The sequence below is a fragment of the Monodelphis domestica genome, chromosome 7 (assembly GCF_027887165.1).
Source record: "Monodelphis domestica isolate mMonDom1 chromosome 7, mMonDom1.pri, whole genome shotgun sequence".
Lineage (NCBI taxonomy): Eukaryota > Metazoa > Chordata > Mammalia > Didelphimorphia > Didelphidae > Monodelphis > Monodelphis domestica.
In genome coordinates, this window is record NC_077233.1 from 127635628 (window position 1) to 127655858 (window position 20231).

At 36.8% G+C, this 20231-nt stretch overlaps 1 protein-coding gene across 2 annotated transcripts in view; it reads right to left on the reverse strand.

Moving 5' to 3' along the window:
* Positions 1-14490: 14490 nt before the first annotated feature.
* CD274 (CD274 molecule) overlaps positions 14491-20231 on the reverse strand; it is a 37537-nt gene continuing 31796 nt past the window's right edge. For both annotated transcript variants that reach the window (XM_007499542.2, XM_007499543.2), the window contains one exon: positions 14491-18444. In XM_007499542.2, the coding sequence (XP_007499604.1) occupies positions 18422-18444 (23 nt within the window). In that variant the 3' untranslated portion in view covers positions 14491-18421. The remainder of the gene's footprint in view (positions 18445-20231) is intronic.

Sequence of the window (20231 nt, forward strand, 5' to 3'; positions counted from 1 at the left end):
TTCCTTAATTGTAAAACTGGGATAATAATAGCAGCTACCTTCCAGGGTTGTCGTGAGCATAAAATGGGATACAATTTGTAAAGATCTTTCCTGAAAATAATTATAAAGTAATTAGCACAGTGCCTGGAACATAGTAAATATTAGCTAATATTGATGAAGGATGGTGATGAATGTAAAATTCTTTCCTTGGTTTAAAAAACTGAACTTCACATGCTGTAGTGGGTTGGAACTGTCTCCTAATGTTCACAAGAGTCAATTGTTAAATTTTCAATGCAAACATTACAACTTGATAATGGATAAATATAAAATAGGACTTGATATATTGTTGTATTGATTGTCTAGACTTAAGAAAGTAATGGAGAAAATATTAATAATGCAGATGAATCTTAAAAGAACTTTGTATGTATATTTTTTGTGAGGAGAGAATAGACTAGTTGTTCAACATTTACCAGCACACCCTTGTACCATATGTATGGAATTGGGGAGAGTAACTAGACATAAGTCCCTGATTAAAAAGGAATCCCCGTGGTACAATGAAAAGTGTTTTTGATTTGGAGCCAACGAACAGAGGTTCAAATCTCTCTTCTGCTACTTCTTACCTATGTGGTCTCAGGCAAGTCATTTAGTCTTTTGAGACCTTGTTTTCCTTACTGCAAAATAAGAATTTGGACTAATGATGTCTGAGACTACTTCTAAGATCAAAGATGGGTAGGCAATAGTATAACTTCTAGGAGGAAAGGAAAGAGAAAGACACATACAGATAGAGAGATAGATACAGTCAGTCAGTAAATCAATAAACAGTTATTATGGAGTGGAAGGGGTGCAAATAGCTGGCTCATGTAATGAGAGCCAGGCCTACAGATGGGAGGTCCTAGGTTCAAATCTGGTCTCAGACACTTCTAGTTGTGTGACCCTGGTTAAGTCACTTAACCCTCTTTGTCTATCCCTTATTGCTTTTCTGCCTTGGAACCAATACACAGTGTTGATTCTAAGATACAAGGTGTTTTAAAAAAATAAAATAAAACAAAATAAAATAAAACATTTTAAGTCCCCATTATAGATAATAAAGCTTTAAAAATATATTATTTTCCCTCACCTACATCAAAAAACTATTTTTAACCTTTTTTAAAGTTTGCACCAAATTCTCACCTTCCTTCTCCTCTCAGAAAGAAAACAATCTGATACAGATTTTACATGCATGATAATGTAAAACATCATTCCATTTTCATTTTTTTGTGAGAGAGCTCAAAGAAAAGAAAAGTGAAGGAATAAAGTGAAATATTATAGTATGGCTCAATTTGCATTCGAACTCCATCAGTTCTTTCTCTGGAGGCAGATGGTATTTTGATGATAAAGTTTTTATTAAGCATTTAATATCTGCCTGTTACTGTGCTAGGCTATGGGGATACAGAAATAAGCAAGCAAGATAATTCCTTCACTCAAAGTGCTTATCTTTTAACAGGGAATACCATGCAAATATGGGCATTGTAGAAGGGTAGTGGAGGAGGAGAAGGAAAATGAAGAGGAGAAGGAGGAGGAGGAGGAGGAAGAGGAGGAGGAGGAGGAGGAAGAGAAGAGAGGTAAGTGATACAGAAGCCTGAGTCCTGACTAATTAGGTAAAAGGTCACCCCTCTGAACTAAGAGGTCCAGTGAACAGAGAACAAGGTTCCAATTAAAGTGTGAGCTCCTGGGGAAATGAAAAATGATGGCCAAAGAGCAGACAACATGGTGTGGAAATAGCAGAAAAATGTACCCAATCATAGAAGTAAGAGTGGGAATTGAAGAGAGAGTTTTACAGAGGAGAAACTGACAAGACTTGAGAGCTCATTGGATGTAGGAAGTGAAGAAGAAGGAAAAATCAAAAGGGTCTTGAGCTTGAGTGACTCAAAGAGACAGAAATTGGGAAGTTAAGGGGAGGGACAGATTATGAGTTTAATTTTAGACATGTTGAATTTGAGGCAGCAATAGGATATACAGGGGGAAAGTATCCAGCAGTCAATTAATTATAAATGTTGAAGTGGAACTCAGAGTAAGGATCAGTACTAGAGCTATAGTTTGGAAATTATCCCTATTGTGACCATGAAAATGTGGGTTCAAGACTGTGAATTGCCCAAACTGTAAAGATAATTTTTAGTGTTTTGATTTTATATCAAAAATAAGTGGTTGCCATGGGAAAAATTCCCAAATATGAAATACCCAAGTCAGCTGGGTTTTATGGAGATTTTAATTAATACAAAAGAAGGAATTAAAGAAAGGGAGAGAGACAGAGTAAGAGGAAATAATAGGAAGGCTAGGGCCTAGGCCAATGGCCTAGGCCTTTCTTTTAAGAGAGAAAACTAAGTCAGTCTTTAATCACTCACCACAAGATTGTCCCAAGCAAAACTCTAGTGTTCAGAGAGACCCTCTAGTTCACCTCCTGAGCTCAACTGATTTGAATTCCCCTGAACTGCTTCAGACAGCTCCTTTTAAAGAGAATTTTCTCCTATATCACCTCTCCTAAATTTTCACATCTACAATCACAGTAGATGTTTTCCAAAGTACTGATCATTCTTAATTCACATCTTGTTATCACCTTCTTAATTCACATCTTGTTATCACCTTCTCTGGGTAGACTAAAACTTCTGAGTATTTCACATCTCTTTTCTAAGCTTTCCCTTTTAATGATTAATTTAACCTTTATAGGTACTTAGTACCCTTTTGTATTACATCTAAAAATAGACCTAGCTTAAGGACTTTTGCCTTACTATAGGTATTGGTTATGTACGTTTTCATTGTTCAGTAAAGAATTTACAACTTTATCTTTCCCTAAAGTATGCCCAAGTATGGGTGGAGTAATTTTAAAGTTCCCAATACATTCCTAATCAAGTACCTCCATTGATTAAATGGGAATAGCCTTCACCAAATGTTTTAAGGTAGAGTTTGAGCAGTTTTAAGATTCACAATCCCCCCTGATGATCATTGGGAGACTTGTCTCTCCATTGATCATTTAGCATCATCATCTTGTGGTCCTAAACTCACTTCTATATATAGATATATACATATAATATTTATCACATATATATTAATTATATGTAGATATATACAATACACTTCTATATATAGATATATACAATATTCATTTTTCTAAGAAGAAATTAGAGTAGTTAGGGAGAAATAGAAAAGAAAGAAAGCAAAACCAATGTTTTGCTAGGCGCATTGACAGAAAGCCAAATTAGGGGCAGTCCCCTTTGGCAAAAATGTGTACATTTAAATAAATGCTCAATCAAACTTCAGTTCAATCGACCATATCAAAAGTTCATTCTTAATCTTCTTGATGTAGTGTGGTTTTTCTGCATCTTCCTGCAATAGTTCATTCTCTGGATTTAGGAGTTAGCAAGCTTCTTCCTTGAAGATCTTTCTTGAACAAAATCAAAATCTTGGATTTTTATAAAAATACAATCTCAAACAAAAAAATCAAAAATCTTGGATTTTAAATTAAAATACAATCCCCCCTGAAGTAGGTGTTAAAAAACATCCAGTTCAGCTCAGGATGCAATGTTGAGTTATGGGGGTGTATGAGTCAGTTATCAAAAGAAGAGAAAAACACAACCAAAAAACATCAGGAAAAAAAATTCAAAATAGGCCCTTGTATAGGTCCAATTTAAAGTAATTTCTGTTCCACAAGTCTGTAGGACAGAATGCAGTAATATTTCACTTACCCATTTGCATCCAAGACTACAGGAAGTTGCCATAATATAAGAAGGAAAGGAACTAGAATTCTATTTTGATAGGGAAGTGTCATTCCCTCGTCTGATTTTTGACATTCTCAGGGATATAGAGAGCTAGCATGATAGTCAAATTTTATACTTGTATGAGTACTTCGCAAAGAGTATAGATACAAGGAAGTCCTACTACTTAACATATGTCAAGCGTCGCAACCTCGAGTCTCACATTAGTATTTCATGTGTGCTCTTTTGGGCACTATTCAGCTTAAGTCTGTGCTCCTTATTTTTATTCCATTTCTTGGAATCAGATACAAACATTAATCACAGTCCCATAATATTTTTCAATAAATGGCAGGTTCCCATAGTTTAAAGCTTTTGGGTATGCATTGATATTATAGCAAGAATATATAGATAGATAGAATGATAGACAGATAGATAGATAGATAGATAGATAGATAGATAGATAGATAGATAGATATTAAACTTGTATTACTGCAAAAAACTACAGTTTTAAGATTCACACTATACTTGTGATAATTAAGGCCATGTGAAGGGCAAAACTGTCAAGGGAATGTGTGTTATAGTGGAAAGAGTGCTAAAGATTGCAAGTGAAATTTAACAAAAAAGGTAAACCAAGGCACATTTCTTTGAAAAAATAATCATTGATTAGCAGAGTCTCTACCTGCTAATAAAGAAGGTCTAATGACTGCTTCTATTAGTCAAAAGACAAAGAATTGGAGATTCTACACCTTTTTATGATCATTGAACAAAGAACAGAATAGAGTAGGTAAGGAAATCATACCATTGGTTATGGGATTGGCAACATCATGGATGTGATGGTTACATTAAGGAAAGCAGACATATACATGCTCACACACACACAGACATAGGTTCAGGCCTATCACTCTCTGTTTTGAAAAATTGAATTGTGAATTTATGGAACCCAGCTGTATTCATAGGCGATAGTGGACAGGAGCAACAGACTCACGGGCACCTGGGAATGAGCTAAGATCACTTTCTTAATTGGTAATGAGGAGGCTAGGATGGGAGAAGGACAGTTTTTTCTCTAGTTCTCAGGGATAGCACAGAGGAGCTGGAGTTGTGAGGGATAACAAGCTTCTTTGGCACAAAAAAATTTGCAGGTGGTATAGGATAACAGTTCCCTTCGTGTTAAAGTGTTTTATGAGAGCATCAAACTTCTAATTTTAGCTCAGAATTTTTCATTAACCAACAGTGAGTGTGGGAAAGCTTAAACCTTTGCCTCTAACTTCAGAGGAGGGAACTGGACTTTTGAACTAATGATTTCCTATACTCAGATGCAGAGAAGAGGCTTAGGTTTCTTACATAGAACACAGGATGTAATTAGAATAGAATACATTACAGTGACATAAAACATAAAATACAGCATCAGTCATTAATTTTCAAACAGATTTAGAATCAGAGGGTTTATATTCAAACTGTGATTCTTTAACATTTTTTGAACTTTTAAACATTATTTTATTTGTTCATTTTCAAACATTATTCCTTGGAAACAAAGATCATTTTCTTTTCCTCCCCCCCTCACGCCACCCCTACCATAGCCGATATGTGATTCCACTGGGTATCACATGTGTCCTTGATTAGAACCCATTTCCATGTTGTTGGTCTTTGCATTAGGGTGTTCATTTAGTTTCTCTCCTCAGTCATGTCCCCTTAATACCTGTAGTCCAGCAGTTGCTTTTCCTCCGTGTTTTTACTCCCACAATTTGTCCTCTGCTTTTGGATAGTGTTTTTTCTCCTAGGTCCCTGCAGATTGTTCAGGGACATTGCATTGACACTAATGGAGAAGTCCATTATATTAGATTGTACTACAGTCTATCAGTCTCTGTGAACAATGTTTCCTGATTCTGCTCCTTTCATTCTGCATCACTTCCTGGAGATTGTTCCAGCCTCCATGGAATTCATAAACTTTATCATTCCTTTTAGCACAATAGTATTCCATCACAAACATATGCCATAATTTGTTCAACCATTTCCCAATTTAAGGGCATTCCCTCATTTTCCAATTTTTTGCCACCACAAAGAGTGCAGCTATGAATATTCTTGTACAAGTCTTTTTCCTTATTATCTCTTTGGGGTACAAACCCAGCAGTGCTATGGCTGGATCAAAGGGCAGGCAGTCTTTTATCGCCCTTTGGGCATAGTTCCAGATTGCCCTTCAGAATGGCTGGATCAATTCACAACTCCACCAGCAATGAATTGATGTCCCAACTTTGCCACAACACCTCCAGCATTCATTGCTTTCCTTTGCTGTCATGTTGGCCAATCTGCTAGGTGTGAGGTGATACCTCAGAGTTGTTTTGATTTGCATCTCTCTGATTATAAGAGATTTAGAGCACTTTTTCATGTGCTTATTAATAGTTTTGATTTCTTTGGCTGAAAACTACCTGTTCATGTCCCTTGCCCATTTATCAATTGGAGAATGGCTTGATTTTTTTGTACAATTGATTTAGCTCTTTATTATAAATTTGAGTAATTAGACCTTTATCAGAGGTTTTTTTAAATGAAAATTGTCTCCCAATTTGTTGCTTCCCTTCTCATTTTGGTTGCATTGGTTTTGTTTGTACAAAACCTTTTTAATTTGATGTAATCAAAATTGTTTATTTTACATTTTGTGACTCTTTCTATGTCTTGCTTGGTTTTAAAGTCTTTCCCTTCCCACAGGTCTGACATGTATACTATTCTGTGTTCACCTAATTTATTTATAATTTCCTTTTTTATGTTCAAGTCATTCACCCATTCTGAGTTTATCTTGGTGTAGGGTGTGAGGTGTTGATCCAAACCAAATCTCTCCCACACTGTCTTCCAGTTTTCCCAGCAGTTTTTGTCAAATAGTGGGTTTTTGTCCCAGAAGCTGGGATCTTTGGGTTTGTAGTATACTGTCTTGCTGAGGTCACTTACCCCAAGTCTATTCCACTGATCCTCCTTTCTGTCTCTTAGCCAGTACCAAATTGTTTTGATGACCACTGCTTTATAATGGAGTTTGAGATCTGGGACTGCAAGGCCCCCTTCCTTTGTATTTTTTTTTCATTATTTCCCTGGATATCCTTGATTTTTTGTTCTTCCAAATGAACTTTGTTATGGTTTTTTCTAAATCAGTAAAAAAAATTTTTGGAAGTTCAATGGGTATAGCACTAAATAGATGAATAAGTTTGGGTAGGATGGTCATTTTTATTATATTGGCTCGTCCTACCCATGAGCAGATTCTTTAACATTTTGCCTATGTGACTCAAGGCAAAATCACTCCACCTAAGTGGGCCTCAGTTTCTTCATCTGTAAAATGAGTAGTTTGGATTTGATGATCTCTGTGGTCCCTTCCAATTCCAAATAAGATATCACTTATGATCCTCAGATATATAGCATAGAAAGAGAAGATAAGGCTGAAGATAAAGCCTTGTGGGGTACTCACATTTAGTGCAACAGGTGGAGGAAAGAAAGGGAAGTGAAAAAGAGTAAAGAAGGAAGTAAAAGCAATTGAATTGCCAGTCATCTTCACAGGAAAATACTAAATGAACTAAGTGACAAAACTCAATCCACTGAGCCATCCTCAATACTGGCATTTTGAAAAGCTGCTGCTCACCCAGTAGGAGACACACCATCTAGAAGTTTGGGAATTAATGAGTTTGAGTGACTCTAGGCAGGAGCCAGACTAAAGGTGAAATTCAACTCCTCATGAAATACATAGAATATATGGAGGTGGAAAAAGAGGGAACTCATGAAGCTTCATGGAGCTAGAATAGCAGGAGTACAGCCAGAAGTAGATGTCACAAGGAGTGGGTCCTAAGACTTTAAGAGGGCCATTTGGGTATGAGGACAATGCTGTGACACTAAAGTGCCCTCAAGAATACAGATCCTAAAATGGAAATTCTGTATTTCCTTTCTCCATTTGGGATACTTTTGGGGAAGACTGAAGCCTTTTAATTTTTAATTTAATTTTGTGTTTATAGCAGCTCTTTTTGTGGTGACAAAGAATTGGAAATTGCGACAATGTCCATCAATTGGGGAATAAGTGTTATATGATGGTGATTCAAGATTACTATTATGCTATAAGAAATGATAAGATAATTTCAGAAAGAGATGGAAAGATTTACACGAATTGATGCAGAGCAAAATAAGTAGAACCAAGAGAACATTGAACACAATAACTCAACAATATTGTGGAATGATCAACTGTGAAAGACTTAGTTACTCTTAGCAATACAAAGATGCAGGACAATTCTGAGGGACTTATGACAAAGAATACTATGCACTTCCCGGGAAAGGACTGTTGGAATAGGAATACATATAAAAGCCTATGATTTTTCCCTTTAGTTTATTTAAGTTTTTATTTGGGGGGTTTGTTTTTTTGGAGTATTCCCTTACAAAATAAACAATATGGAAATATGTTTTTGCATGATAATACATGTATACTCCAGATCAAACTACAAAGGGGGAGGGAAGAGAAAGAGGGAGACAATTTGGATCATATAAATTCAGAATATCTTTGTGGAAAATTGTTATTACATGTAATTGGTAAAATATCTTTACAAAAAACAAAGTTTATTTTGTCTTTATAATAATAATAGTAAAATTGTATATAGTGTTTATTATGTGCAAGGTACTTTACAAACATTAACTCATTTGATCCTCACATCAATCCTGGGAGGTAAGTACAATTATAATCCCCATGAGGAAACTCAGGTTAGATCACTTGCCCAGGGTCACCTAGCTAATAAAAGATGTCTGAGGTCACATTTTACCTCGGGTCTTGCTAACTCCAGGCCCAGTACTCTATCTACACTGCCTCACCCAAGAAATGGCAAATCATTCTGATATCTCTGCCAAGAAAACTCCAAATGGAGCCATGACAAGTTTGATACAACTGTAAAATGATTAAAAATGTACATCTTGGGGGGTAGCTGGGTAGCTCAGTGGATTGAGAGCCAGGCTCAGAGACAGGAGGTCCTAGGTTCAAATCTGGCCTCAGACACTTCCCAGCTGTGTGACCCTGGGCAAGTCACTTGACCCTCATTGCCCAGGCCTTACCACTCTTCTGCCTTGGAGCCAATACACAGTATTAAAAAAAAAATGTACATCTTGAGATTGCAATTAGGAGGATGCAAAATAAGGGGAGATCCCAGAAGAAGAGAAGTAGATTGTTACTGAGGTGCTTTGCCAAAGGACAATGTCTGCTTGGGGACTCAGAATAAAAAGACAGAGTATTATGAATTCATTTTAAAAATCAATCAATCAATCAATTAATTAGTTAATTTGCAATATTTTTCCATGGTTACATGATTCATGTTTTTTCCCCTCCCTCTTTCCTCCCTCTTCCCTGAGCTGACGAGACGAATTCCTTTTGTTACAGCTTCCCAGAGCAAAGAAGAAAGGTTTCTGTTGCAATGCCTGGATAGTAGGATGGGGTTGAACAAGAATGGCTAGCTGAACCACACTTGTCATCACCCTACTTTACCACCGCTATAGCCAAGTGGCCTCCTTCTTTTCCTCTCATATATTTGAAAAGTAAATTCTTGCAATCATCTTATTGCATGCAAACCATTGTATATGTCATCATACATGACACTGCTTACTCACAGTGCCTGACACATGGTAGGTACTTAATAGATATTGAAAGATTGATTGAATAAATGAATGATTGATGATATGTTATAACCACTTACACAAATGTTCATCTTGTTTAGTGATCAGTATTGTGTGATTATTGAATTGTAGGTAAAGTGAAATTGTTTAAAAGGAGAAAATCCATGGAGTAATGGAAAGAACATTGGATTTTAAATCAGAAACACCTTGGTTCAAATTTCAGCTCTCTTGCTTACTATCTGCACAATTCTAGGCAAATCATTTCCTCTCCGTGCCTCAGAAAGCTCTCTAAGACGTATGTATTAATATATAAATAGATTGCTCTCTGCATTGGTGAAAGAAGGTCTCATACCAACAAGAAGTCCTTGACATGTTGATGTAAACTTTTCTGAGAGTTACTTTCCTCATCTACAAAATTAGAATGATAATTTTTACAATACCTAGCTCATAGGGCAATTGTGAGGAAAGTGCTGTATACCTTTAAGTCCCATAATTATTATAGATGCTCTAAGACTCTGAGATACTTGGCCTGAACAAAATGGCCCTGAGATATTGTAATAAGGAAAATACTAGAGAAATGATATTGAATGAAATGAAGAGCCCACGGAAGTGTCAAAAAGATCACTCCCCTTAAATAGAAGCCTGGAGACGTTTCCTTGAAAGTAATATCGGGAACTTCCTACCTGATGTGGCTTTTAATACATCAGTAATGTGATATATAGGCTAAGCAAGAATGGAGTGATATTTGATAGCTGCCCAGCGAGTTAAGAAACTGTGAAGAGAAATCTGTTTGAGTATTTCAGGGTTTGTGATAAGACCGAGTCATAGTCAACCAAACCCCATGCCATGAAACCACCTTGTCTCTTCATCCTCACTGATCCATCTCTTCCCAAAAGAGAACTCAAGAACACCCAATTCAGATAAGTGAGACAAGATCTGATATGAATGCCAATCTTCTTAGAGGCACGAGGAACTAGCTTCTCTTCCTTTATCACCCAGAAATTCTTCCCTCAGTTTAATGACTCCACATACTAATCTCAATATCAGTGAATTACTTCACACAAATGCTGAAATGACACACTTCTCACAAATAATAAGTTCTCCTTCCTTGACCATATCCAGTCTAGTGTCTAACAATCAATAATGAACATCATTGGCAATGCTATTTCTTGACACCCTTCGATGAGACTGGTGAAAAAATGGTGGCTGTGTGTCTCACAGCCTTAGATACCCAGCAATTTCTTTTTTTCCTTCAGCCCTAGAGCATTCTCAGCCTGTAACAAGTGCCACTTCCAGGAGCCATTTTGGTAATTAGTATCATATTTTTAAATAAAATATCATTCTATACTTTTTTGACAATGAGGGAAAAGATGTCAAAATCAAGAAGGAGAAAGATTTACTAGAGCTATCAAAAGCTTGGAGAAGATATCACTATTCTAGTCATTCTGTATCATTTTTATCATCTCTAATTATGAAATTCTCTATTCTTCTCTAATTTGGAAGTCCTTTAAGATAATTCACAGGACACCAACATTTTGATACTTAAAATTCTATAATGATAATTTTCCTAATTAATAATTTTCTTTTAAAATGCAAATAGTTGCCAATGTGATGGTATATTATCTTATCACAAAATGACAAATATGAAAAATACAAAGAAACAAATATGTATGTGTATACTTTCACAAATTATTACATTTGAAATGTATAATGCTCCCTCTTTACTACAACATATGCTGCTTATAAATATTAACCCGAATTGTGAAACTTGGTCATTGAAACCTACCCCATCTTAAAATGATTTTTTAAAATATAATTTTTATTTTGTTTTTTAAAAATATTTTCCCAGGGTTACATGATTTATGTTGTTTCCCTCCTCTCTTTCCTCCCCACTCCCAGAGTTGACAAGCAGTTCCACATGTATTATCACTCAAAACCTATTTCCACATAACTTATTTTGGTAATAGAATAATCTTATAAAACCAAAACCCCAAATCCTATATCCATATAAACAAGTGATAAATTATGTTTTCTTTTGTATTTCTTCTTCAACCATTCTTTCTCTAGATGTGAATAGCATGTCTTTCTCATAAATCCCTCAGAATTGTCCTGGATCATTGCATTGCTATTAGTAGCAAAGTCTATCACATTTGATCATCCTACAGTGTTTCAGTTGCTGTGTGTGTACAGTGTTTTGGTTCTGCTCATTTCACTCTGAATCAGTTCATATAGGTCTTGAAAGGATGTTTCTGCTACCTTTTTATCATATGACTATTTATACAGTGCAATCTGATAACGTAGCCATCTCATCAATCATTTGGGACTTACCAAACTCTTGTTTAATTAACCTCTGGAACTGCTCAGATATATCTAAATGGTCTACTTATAATTTGCATAATGCTATATGATTAAAAATGTATTTTCAAAACATATCTCTGCTTTCTTGCAGAGATGGGGAAACACAGGTGTGGAGCATTGCATAGAATATCAGACTTTTTTTTGATACATTGACATACTTTGTGAACTTTTTTCTCTTTCTTTTTTATTCTTTGGGAAGGGTGGAGGAGGAGATATAGGTAATGCTAAAAAAAAATAACATTTTAAAATGTATAAATGAGAATCATTCCACTAAGGAAGTCATTTTTAGGGAACAGTTGTTTTAATAATGTACCTAAATAGCCTGAGTAGTCTATGGACCAACTCTCCAAGGCTTGTGGACCTTCCTGGTTAACTTTTTTTTTAAACCCTTACCTTCCATCTTAGAATCAATACTGTCTATTGGTTCTAAGGCAGAAGAGTAGTAAGGGCTAGGCAATGGGGGTCAAGTGACTTGCCCAGGGTCACACAGCTGGGAAGTGTCTGAGGCCAGATTTGAACCTAGGACCTCCCATCTCTGGGCCTGACTCAATCCACTGAGCCACCCAGCTGCCCCCTTCTTGGTTAACCTTTAGAGAGCCTCCTTTTTACTACTAGTCTTGTTCCCTGATCCCATCACCAGAAACATGATAGCTGCTAGCATAGAACTTTGGTCACCAAATCCTGTGTAAACCCAGGCCCCTAGTGGCTCTGGGCTTTCCCCCACAAGACATTTCCCCTTTTTCCACTGTTCTTCTGGGCAACCACCCAGCATGCTGCCCCGTGGGATAAGGTGAGGATGAGGGAGGGCACATGCAACCCTATCCCTAACCAAATTGCTGTCTCTCCATCCATACTCTCCTAAACTTCCCTTGACTTTATCAATAAGTCATTCTAACTAGTGTTACTGCATGCCACTCAGGTCAATTCTGTCCTAAATTTACATTTTGGTACCCTTTGCCCCTAACATTTTGAGATTATTCTTTTAGAATTGCCTGCAGACTCTGTGGTCTTCAGTCCTCAATAGTAACAATTTTTCATTCTTTGAAGGTGGATTTCATTCTTTTTTTTTAAAAACCCTTATCTTCTGTCTTGGAGCCAATACTATGTATTGGCTCCAAGGCAGAAGAGTGGTAAGGGCTAGGCAATGGGGGTTGTGACTTGCCCAGGGTCACACAGCTGGGAAGTGTCTGAGGCCGGATTTGAACCTAGGACCTCACATCTCTAGGTCTGGCTCTCAATCCACTGAGCTACCCAGCTGCCCCCTTAAATAACTTTTTGATCATTGCTCAGAATGAAATCCAGGGGGCAGCTGGGTAGCTCAGTGGATTGAGAGCCAGGCCTAGAGATGGGAGGTCCTAGGTTCAAATCTGGCCTCAGACACTTCCCAGCTGTGTGACCCTGGGCAAGTCACTTGACCCCCATTGCCTAGCCCTTACCACTCTTCTGCCTTGGAACCACTATACAGTATTGATTCCAAGATGGAAAGTAAGGGTTTTTATTTTTTAAAAAGTTATTTGAAGTAACACCTGGTAAATAAAGTGGGTGATTCTTGTTCCATAACAGTGGCTTGGATTAAAAATAAATAAATAAATATAAACTATGTATGACTATAAATAAATGAATTTGAGTTCCTTGTGTGATTTAGTAACAAGTTCTAAAGGCAATTTACTTGAATTGCAAGATTATTTTGAGTAATGGGGTATAAATATTATAATTTTGTACAACCTTTCAAAGTAGCTACAATGAACAATATTCAATGAGATGTGGAAGATCTGATACATTTAGTTCTGGAGGCTTTAGAAAAATTTAGGTTTAATTAGTATTGTCATTAGACACTCATGTTCAACTTGAGAGGCAATGCATTGTAGCAAAATGTATTCTGAATTTGCAGTTCAACAACCTGATTTCAAATCCCAGGTGTACTTTTTACTACTTGTGCTAACAAGTCTCTTGCCCACTCTTGTCCTCAGTTACTTCCTTTGTTAAATGAAAGAGTTGCATCAAATGTGTTCAAGTTCTTTTTTTTTTCAGTTCTATATGTTTTTCAGTTCTATATGCTATGATCTTAGTTCTAGGATCCTCTATGAGGCTGTGATTAACACATAAACAATCATATAAATATTGAATTCCATTTTCATACGTAAACTATGTGGGTACAATATTTTATGCACTGGAAAATCCCTTTCAGGCTGTATAGTCCACTCCTTTAAAAAGTCCCTTGTGCCCTTGTGGCCAAATAGGATGTAGCATATTTATAGTTTCTGCTAATGAGGAAGATGAGATTGGTGGATTGTTTGAGTTCAGGAGTTCTGAGCTGCAGTAGGACTAAAAGTCCATAAGGTATAAATCTGCCACCAATATGATTATTCTTTCAGAGCAAGAAGGCACAAGACTACCTAGAGCAAATTGGCCTGGGTTGGTAATAGAGCAGGTCAAAGCTTTGGTGTTGATCATCAATGAGGTCAAGCTCATGAGTGGCCTCTGCTCTTTTTACCCTTTGGAAAACTAGAAGACCCAGTCTCAAAAAAAAAAAAAGCCACTTATGGTTAAAATAAATCTCTACTGAGTTTATTAGAAGTTTACTTCTGTTAAAATTTACTTTCAGTTTAAAAAAGACTGAATTGTGACCAAACAAGAGAACAAAAACTTTGAATAAACTTTTCTCATGTAGCTTATCACAATGGAACCCACACATCAGAGTGTTCTGTATAACCATAAGCCATGAACTGAAGACTTAGAAGCTGGCTAAAGTTGCTTCAAGAGAATTTCTTGACTCACTGTGCTTTGCCAGTGGTATTCTGAGGGTACAGGAAACCAGACAACAAACACTTTGATACATGCCAAGGAATAAAATAATTTTTAATAAATACTTCTTTCATTTTTCCACAAGTGCAAACATTGTTCAACAAAACATAAAATTGACCATGGTTTGTACTTAAGCAAATATACATAGCAGAGACATAATAATCAACGTGCTTCTAAAACATTTAAAATTAGTGTGTATAAATAGCCTTCCTCACCAATAATGTGTTTTCAGTGCAAGGGAATGGATGAGGAGAAGAGGTAGATCCAGAGAAAGGCTGGCCAACAGATGCAGGAATCTTGAAAAGTGGTTCATGGGCCCACTTAATTCAGAAAAAAAAAGACCACAATGCCTTTTGTAAACTAATTCATAGACAGTGAAGAAAAAGGGGAAAAGATGACAGAATGTTTTCAGTAAGTACTGCTTCATTGGATAAGTTCTAAATTTGGGGGAGCAGGAAGGAAAATTGGACTGATAACTATATTATAAAAAGGATCAACTGTTTAATCTAGTTCTTAAAACCCTCATCTTCTGTCTTAGAATCAATACTAAGTATGGCAGAAAAACAGTAAAGGTTGGGTAATTTCGAGTTAAGTGACTGGTCCAAGTTCACACAACTGGGAAGTGTCTAAGACCAGCTTTGAACCTAGGACCTCCCATCTCTTGACCTGGCTGGATCCACTGAGCCACCTAGCTATTCCTACCTATTTAATCTTGAGGGAATGAAAGGGATTTCTCTGTCCTTACACTTCTCATGCAAATTTCCCCTACCTTGCAGTTGACAAACATTTATGTGCCAAGTAATGTGCTAAGAATTAGAGATGCAAAGAAATGGAAAAATAGTTATCTCATGGGGGAGATAACCTACATAAACACATACACAAATATATTCCAGGCCATCATCTGACTTTTTGTCTTGCCATTGGACTTCAATGGCTCTGGAAGAAAGAGTGAGGCTGATGACAATGAGCAATTCTGCTTCACTTAAATCCAATTTATGCATAAGTCAAGACATCACCAGTGATGTCACTATCCTCTTCGAAAATGAAGGAAAAAGAACAATATGACATATACAGACAGAAAAGATGGAAGGTAACCTAAGAAGGAAAAGCACTAGCAGTTAATGCTGAGAAAAGGCTGCCATAGAAGGTGGCATTTGAGCTGAGTTTCAAAGGAAGCTAAGGAAAATAAGAGGTAAAAGTAAGGTAGATAGATCATGCCAGGCACAAGAGATAGCTAATGGAAAGACATAGAGTTGGGGGGTGTGGGGGGGGGGTGAAGAGTGTTGTGAGGAAGAGCAAGTAAACCAGTGTATCCAGATCAGAGATCATGGAGGAGAAAAATGTGAGAAGACTAGAATATTAAAAGGGATCAAGTCATGAAGAACTTCAAGAGGACTTTATGTTTGATCCTGGAGGTAATAGGGAGTCATTGGAATTTACTAATTATGAGGGTAACATGAATTAATAACAGAGTTAGCATTTTGGAAACTGAGGGGAGAATGACTCAGAGCAGAGAAAGAAGTGAAGAAGGAAGACCACTTAGGGAGCTATTGCAATAGTCCAATGAGAGGTAATGAGGGATTGAACTAGGTATTGGCTGTGTAAGTACAAAAAAGGAGACATATTTGAGAGATGCTGTGAGTGTAGAAACAAGATTTGATAACAGTTTGGATACATGAAGTGTGAGTGAAAAGTCAAGGATGACAGATAAGATTGAGCCTGAATTAGAGGGAGAATGAGAATTCCACTCATTTGTCATAAGAGTTAATACAGTTCCCAAGTGTGGCATTTTAGATAATCGGTTCTATTTTGGGAATATATTGAGTTTGAGATACCTAAGGGGCATCCAGTTTGAGATGTCCAAATGGCAAGTGATGAGGTGGGATCGGAGCTCAAAGATTGCTTATCTCCTTCTCCCTTGTAACAGTTATTTGGGTTTTGTCTTCCCAACAAAATAGGCTTCTTTGAGAGGAGATTTCAGTCAGCTATCTTTATATCCACAGTGCATAATTTAGTGTCCCATTCATAGTTGGTGTTTAATAAATTGAATGCTTATTTAAAAACCAAGACTAGAATCCAATAAATTCCATTCTCTACAGGCTAGATTTTTTTTTCTTCTATTGGGGTAAAGTATTTCCAGAGGTTGTCTGTAGGAATTCACTGCAATATTGATGGACCAAAGAGTTCCTAATTGGTCTTTCTTCATGTCTTTTCCTGCTTCATGTCATCCTGTAGGAAGGTCTAATTTCACCTGGCAGAGGGCAGACCTCAGAAACACAACAAGACTGTACAAGGTCAGAAGCTACAGACTCCATCCATGGGTAACAGAGAGGACATACAGAGGGATCAATGAATTCAAAGCTAAGGCAGTTGAAAGGAAAAGATCCCACAGTAGACTAGGTTTCAGTTTTAGTCAGTTTAATTTAAAAAGCACTGCACTATGTGCAAGACACTGTGGGAGACACTGGGAATATTAATGCAAGATGAAAAATAGTCCCTACCCTCAAGGAGCTCACATGTTGTGTAAGAAACATCTGCATTATCATCACCAACCCTCAACAAAAATAACAATAGCTAGCATATATATATATAGTGCATTAAAGTTCGCAAAGCACTTTACAAATATTGTCTTATTTGAGCTTCATTACAATTTTGGTGGTATTACAATTATTCCTATTTTATGGTTGAGGAAACTGAGGCTAAGTAACTTGCCTAGGATCACATAGCTAGTAAAAATGTCTGAGAATGGATTTAAACTTGGGTCTTCCTGACGCCAGGGCCAGTGCTTTATCCCATGGCACCTAGCTGCTGCTACATATACATATACATGAAAATATATACTAAATAAATATGAGGTAATTGTCAGGAGGCAGGAGAAGAAGCTCTAGCAGCTGAGAGAAGCCCATAAAGATCTCATGAAAAAGGTGGCTCTTGAGCTGAGCTTTAAAGAGTTTGAGATACAAAGAGGAAGAGTGCAACCTATGAGTCTAAAATACTATAAAATCATGTGCTAAACCTACATGTTTCTCCACCTACTTCACATTTTTACCACTATCCCAAAATAACAGAACTTCCTATATAGATGCAAAACTTTCATTTAAACAAGTTTAAACAAGAGCCAGGGCCAACCCTTCCCTTCCCCCCCCTCCCCCCCAACCAACCACTCCACCCTATCATTCTCAAAATAAAAGTATGGAAGACCACACTCATATACAGGCCGACTCTTAATAACTTAAATACATAGTAGCATTTTGTACTTAAGTAGGACCGTTTTGATCCTCTTTGAAAACAGAAGACAAACAACAACAGGACCATGTAACCAAGTTTCCCAGAGTTAAAGGCAAAATACAAATTAAGTCTCCAACTTGATACAAAGACATTCTGCTTTAAATTTGTAACCCAGGGTCTGAGTTCATTTGCATAAAATTCTACTAGGAGTGTAGATGGAGAATTCTCCATCAATGAGGGGTCATATAAATAAATTTGAGCATTGACTTATACATACAAGGAGGCTAAGTGTGCCAGGGAACAAAGACAGCAACATAGAGTAAGGGACGGCCTCAAACCCAGAGACTCAATTCTTTTTCAGGAATGAACAACAGATTCCTATAAATGGAAGTATCATCATTCAAAGATACCATTCTTTCTTTAACATACCAGCCTATGTTTCCTCAAAGCAGGTTGGAAAGATTTCTTAGGCACTGTCTCAAAAGCTATTGAACTGCCCTCTGAAGCAGATGGAGGTTCTTCCCCTTTCACTCTCTTTGTCTTCCTTTTCTCTTTTTTTCTTATCAGACCATTCTGTCCCTTACTTCCCTTCCCAGGAGCAGAGGTAATTCAAGCACATTTCTTTGATGCTGCTAAGCACTGAGGGAATTCCAAAGTGACTGGGCTGAGAATTCCAGAATCTTAAATCAGAGGCCAAGATGCCAAGTTCATACCTTCTCCATATTTATAGCTGTAGAAAAACAAACAAAAAGGATTGAAGACAGTATATGATTTCTTTCTGAATCTGAAAAAAATTTAGCCTCTTAAAAGAAAATCCCATTAGAATAATAATTCACATTTTCATAACACTTTTAAAATGTACAAAGTGTTATTTCTCCCCACAAGTTAGGGCCAGAAATATCTTCATTTTTACATATGCATATATATATTTCTTAGTAGAAATATATATATGTATATGTATATATATATTAATCTAGTCAGTGAAAATATCTTCCAGGTCTTTGTTTTTATTCAGATTTTCTTTTGTATGGTAATTTGATGGGAAACATCTGCTGAGACTCAATTTGGAAATATTTGATCTTCCCCTTCCTTTTCTTCTGCCATTAGTACCCAGGACTAAAGGGACAATAGGGGAATTTCTCAAAAACCACCAAAATTTCCTCTCATTTTCTACTTCCCTATACTTGGTTCTAGATTATTTTATACATCTATTATCATGATGAATATCTTACAGAAGCTCAATTTTCAAAGCATTAGAGAGAAATCTCATCTACAGCTCATCCTTTGAACAAGAAAAAATCGTCTGCCTATATACATTTTATGACTTTAAACTATGACCAGTGGGACAATAAAAATGAACACTGAGGAAAACAAAATTGTAAATTATCTATTGGTATCCTCCCACTTTGTAATGAAAATGTCATTGTTCATTTTAATTTAATTATGTCATCATTTTATCTGAATTGCTCTATATTGCCCAAGAAACTCAGTATGGAGGAGCATCTTAAAGCAAAACCGGGAAATCAAATCAGAAATCAATTGGCATTTTATTTCTCCTTTGAATATCTATGAAACATTATACACTGGCAAACAAATTTTATGTGATCACTGTTAGCCCTGAACAAAGCTGAGAAGCTGGCAAAAACTGTCTTTCATGGATCCTTTCTCAGATTCTCTAGATACACACTATTATAAGCTTGCCTTTCATTCAATATCAAACTTCAGTTTTACACATTTCTGGCATAGAACACTAGATTTGGAGTCAGATGACATGAGTTTGAGTCCTATCTCTACTACTTACTTCCAAGATGACATTGGTCAAGTTACAACCTCTCTGGGTCTCAGTTGCCTTTTCTACAAATGTGAAAGTTAGACTTCCATATTGGCAACCCTATGGCATGTGTACCAGAGCATACCACAGGGGGCTGCTCCCTTTCTCTTCTCTGTGCATGCCTGAGGACATTTCTCACATGACCTGCTCCTCTGCCTAGCAGCCCAATAGGAGCTCTTTCTCCTTTCCCTATCTAGAGTAAGGAGGTAGCTCATATGATGTGTGAAGGTTGCAGTTTGGGCACTTGGTCTCTAAAGGTCTCTAAAGTTTTCACCATCACTGGACTAGAGATGAACCCTAGGCTTCCTTTTAGGTTTAAGCCCTATGACGCCTGAGGAATGGTCTTTGTTAAATGCTTTCAAATTTCTCCATTCAAAGGCTGTTTCCCACAGATACCAATAAAATTCATCTAACTCTCCAGGGCTCATATTATCAACCAGCTAGTCCTGATTAGTAGACAGGGGCTAATACATTAATGGACAAAGGACTCCATTGTATTTAAACTAGGATCTTCTGAAGACAAATGGCTCTTCCTTCTTTCCTTTACTAGTAAAGTTAATAGAAAGAATTCCAAGCAAGGGAAAAAAAACAGGTTGATAGGAATGATCATATTCTAGGAAGTTTTGTGTGGATAGGAATGTTGGCTTTTGAGTCATTGGTTTTGGATTTGTATTCCTCCTTTGTTA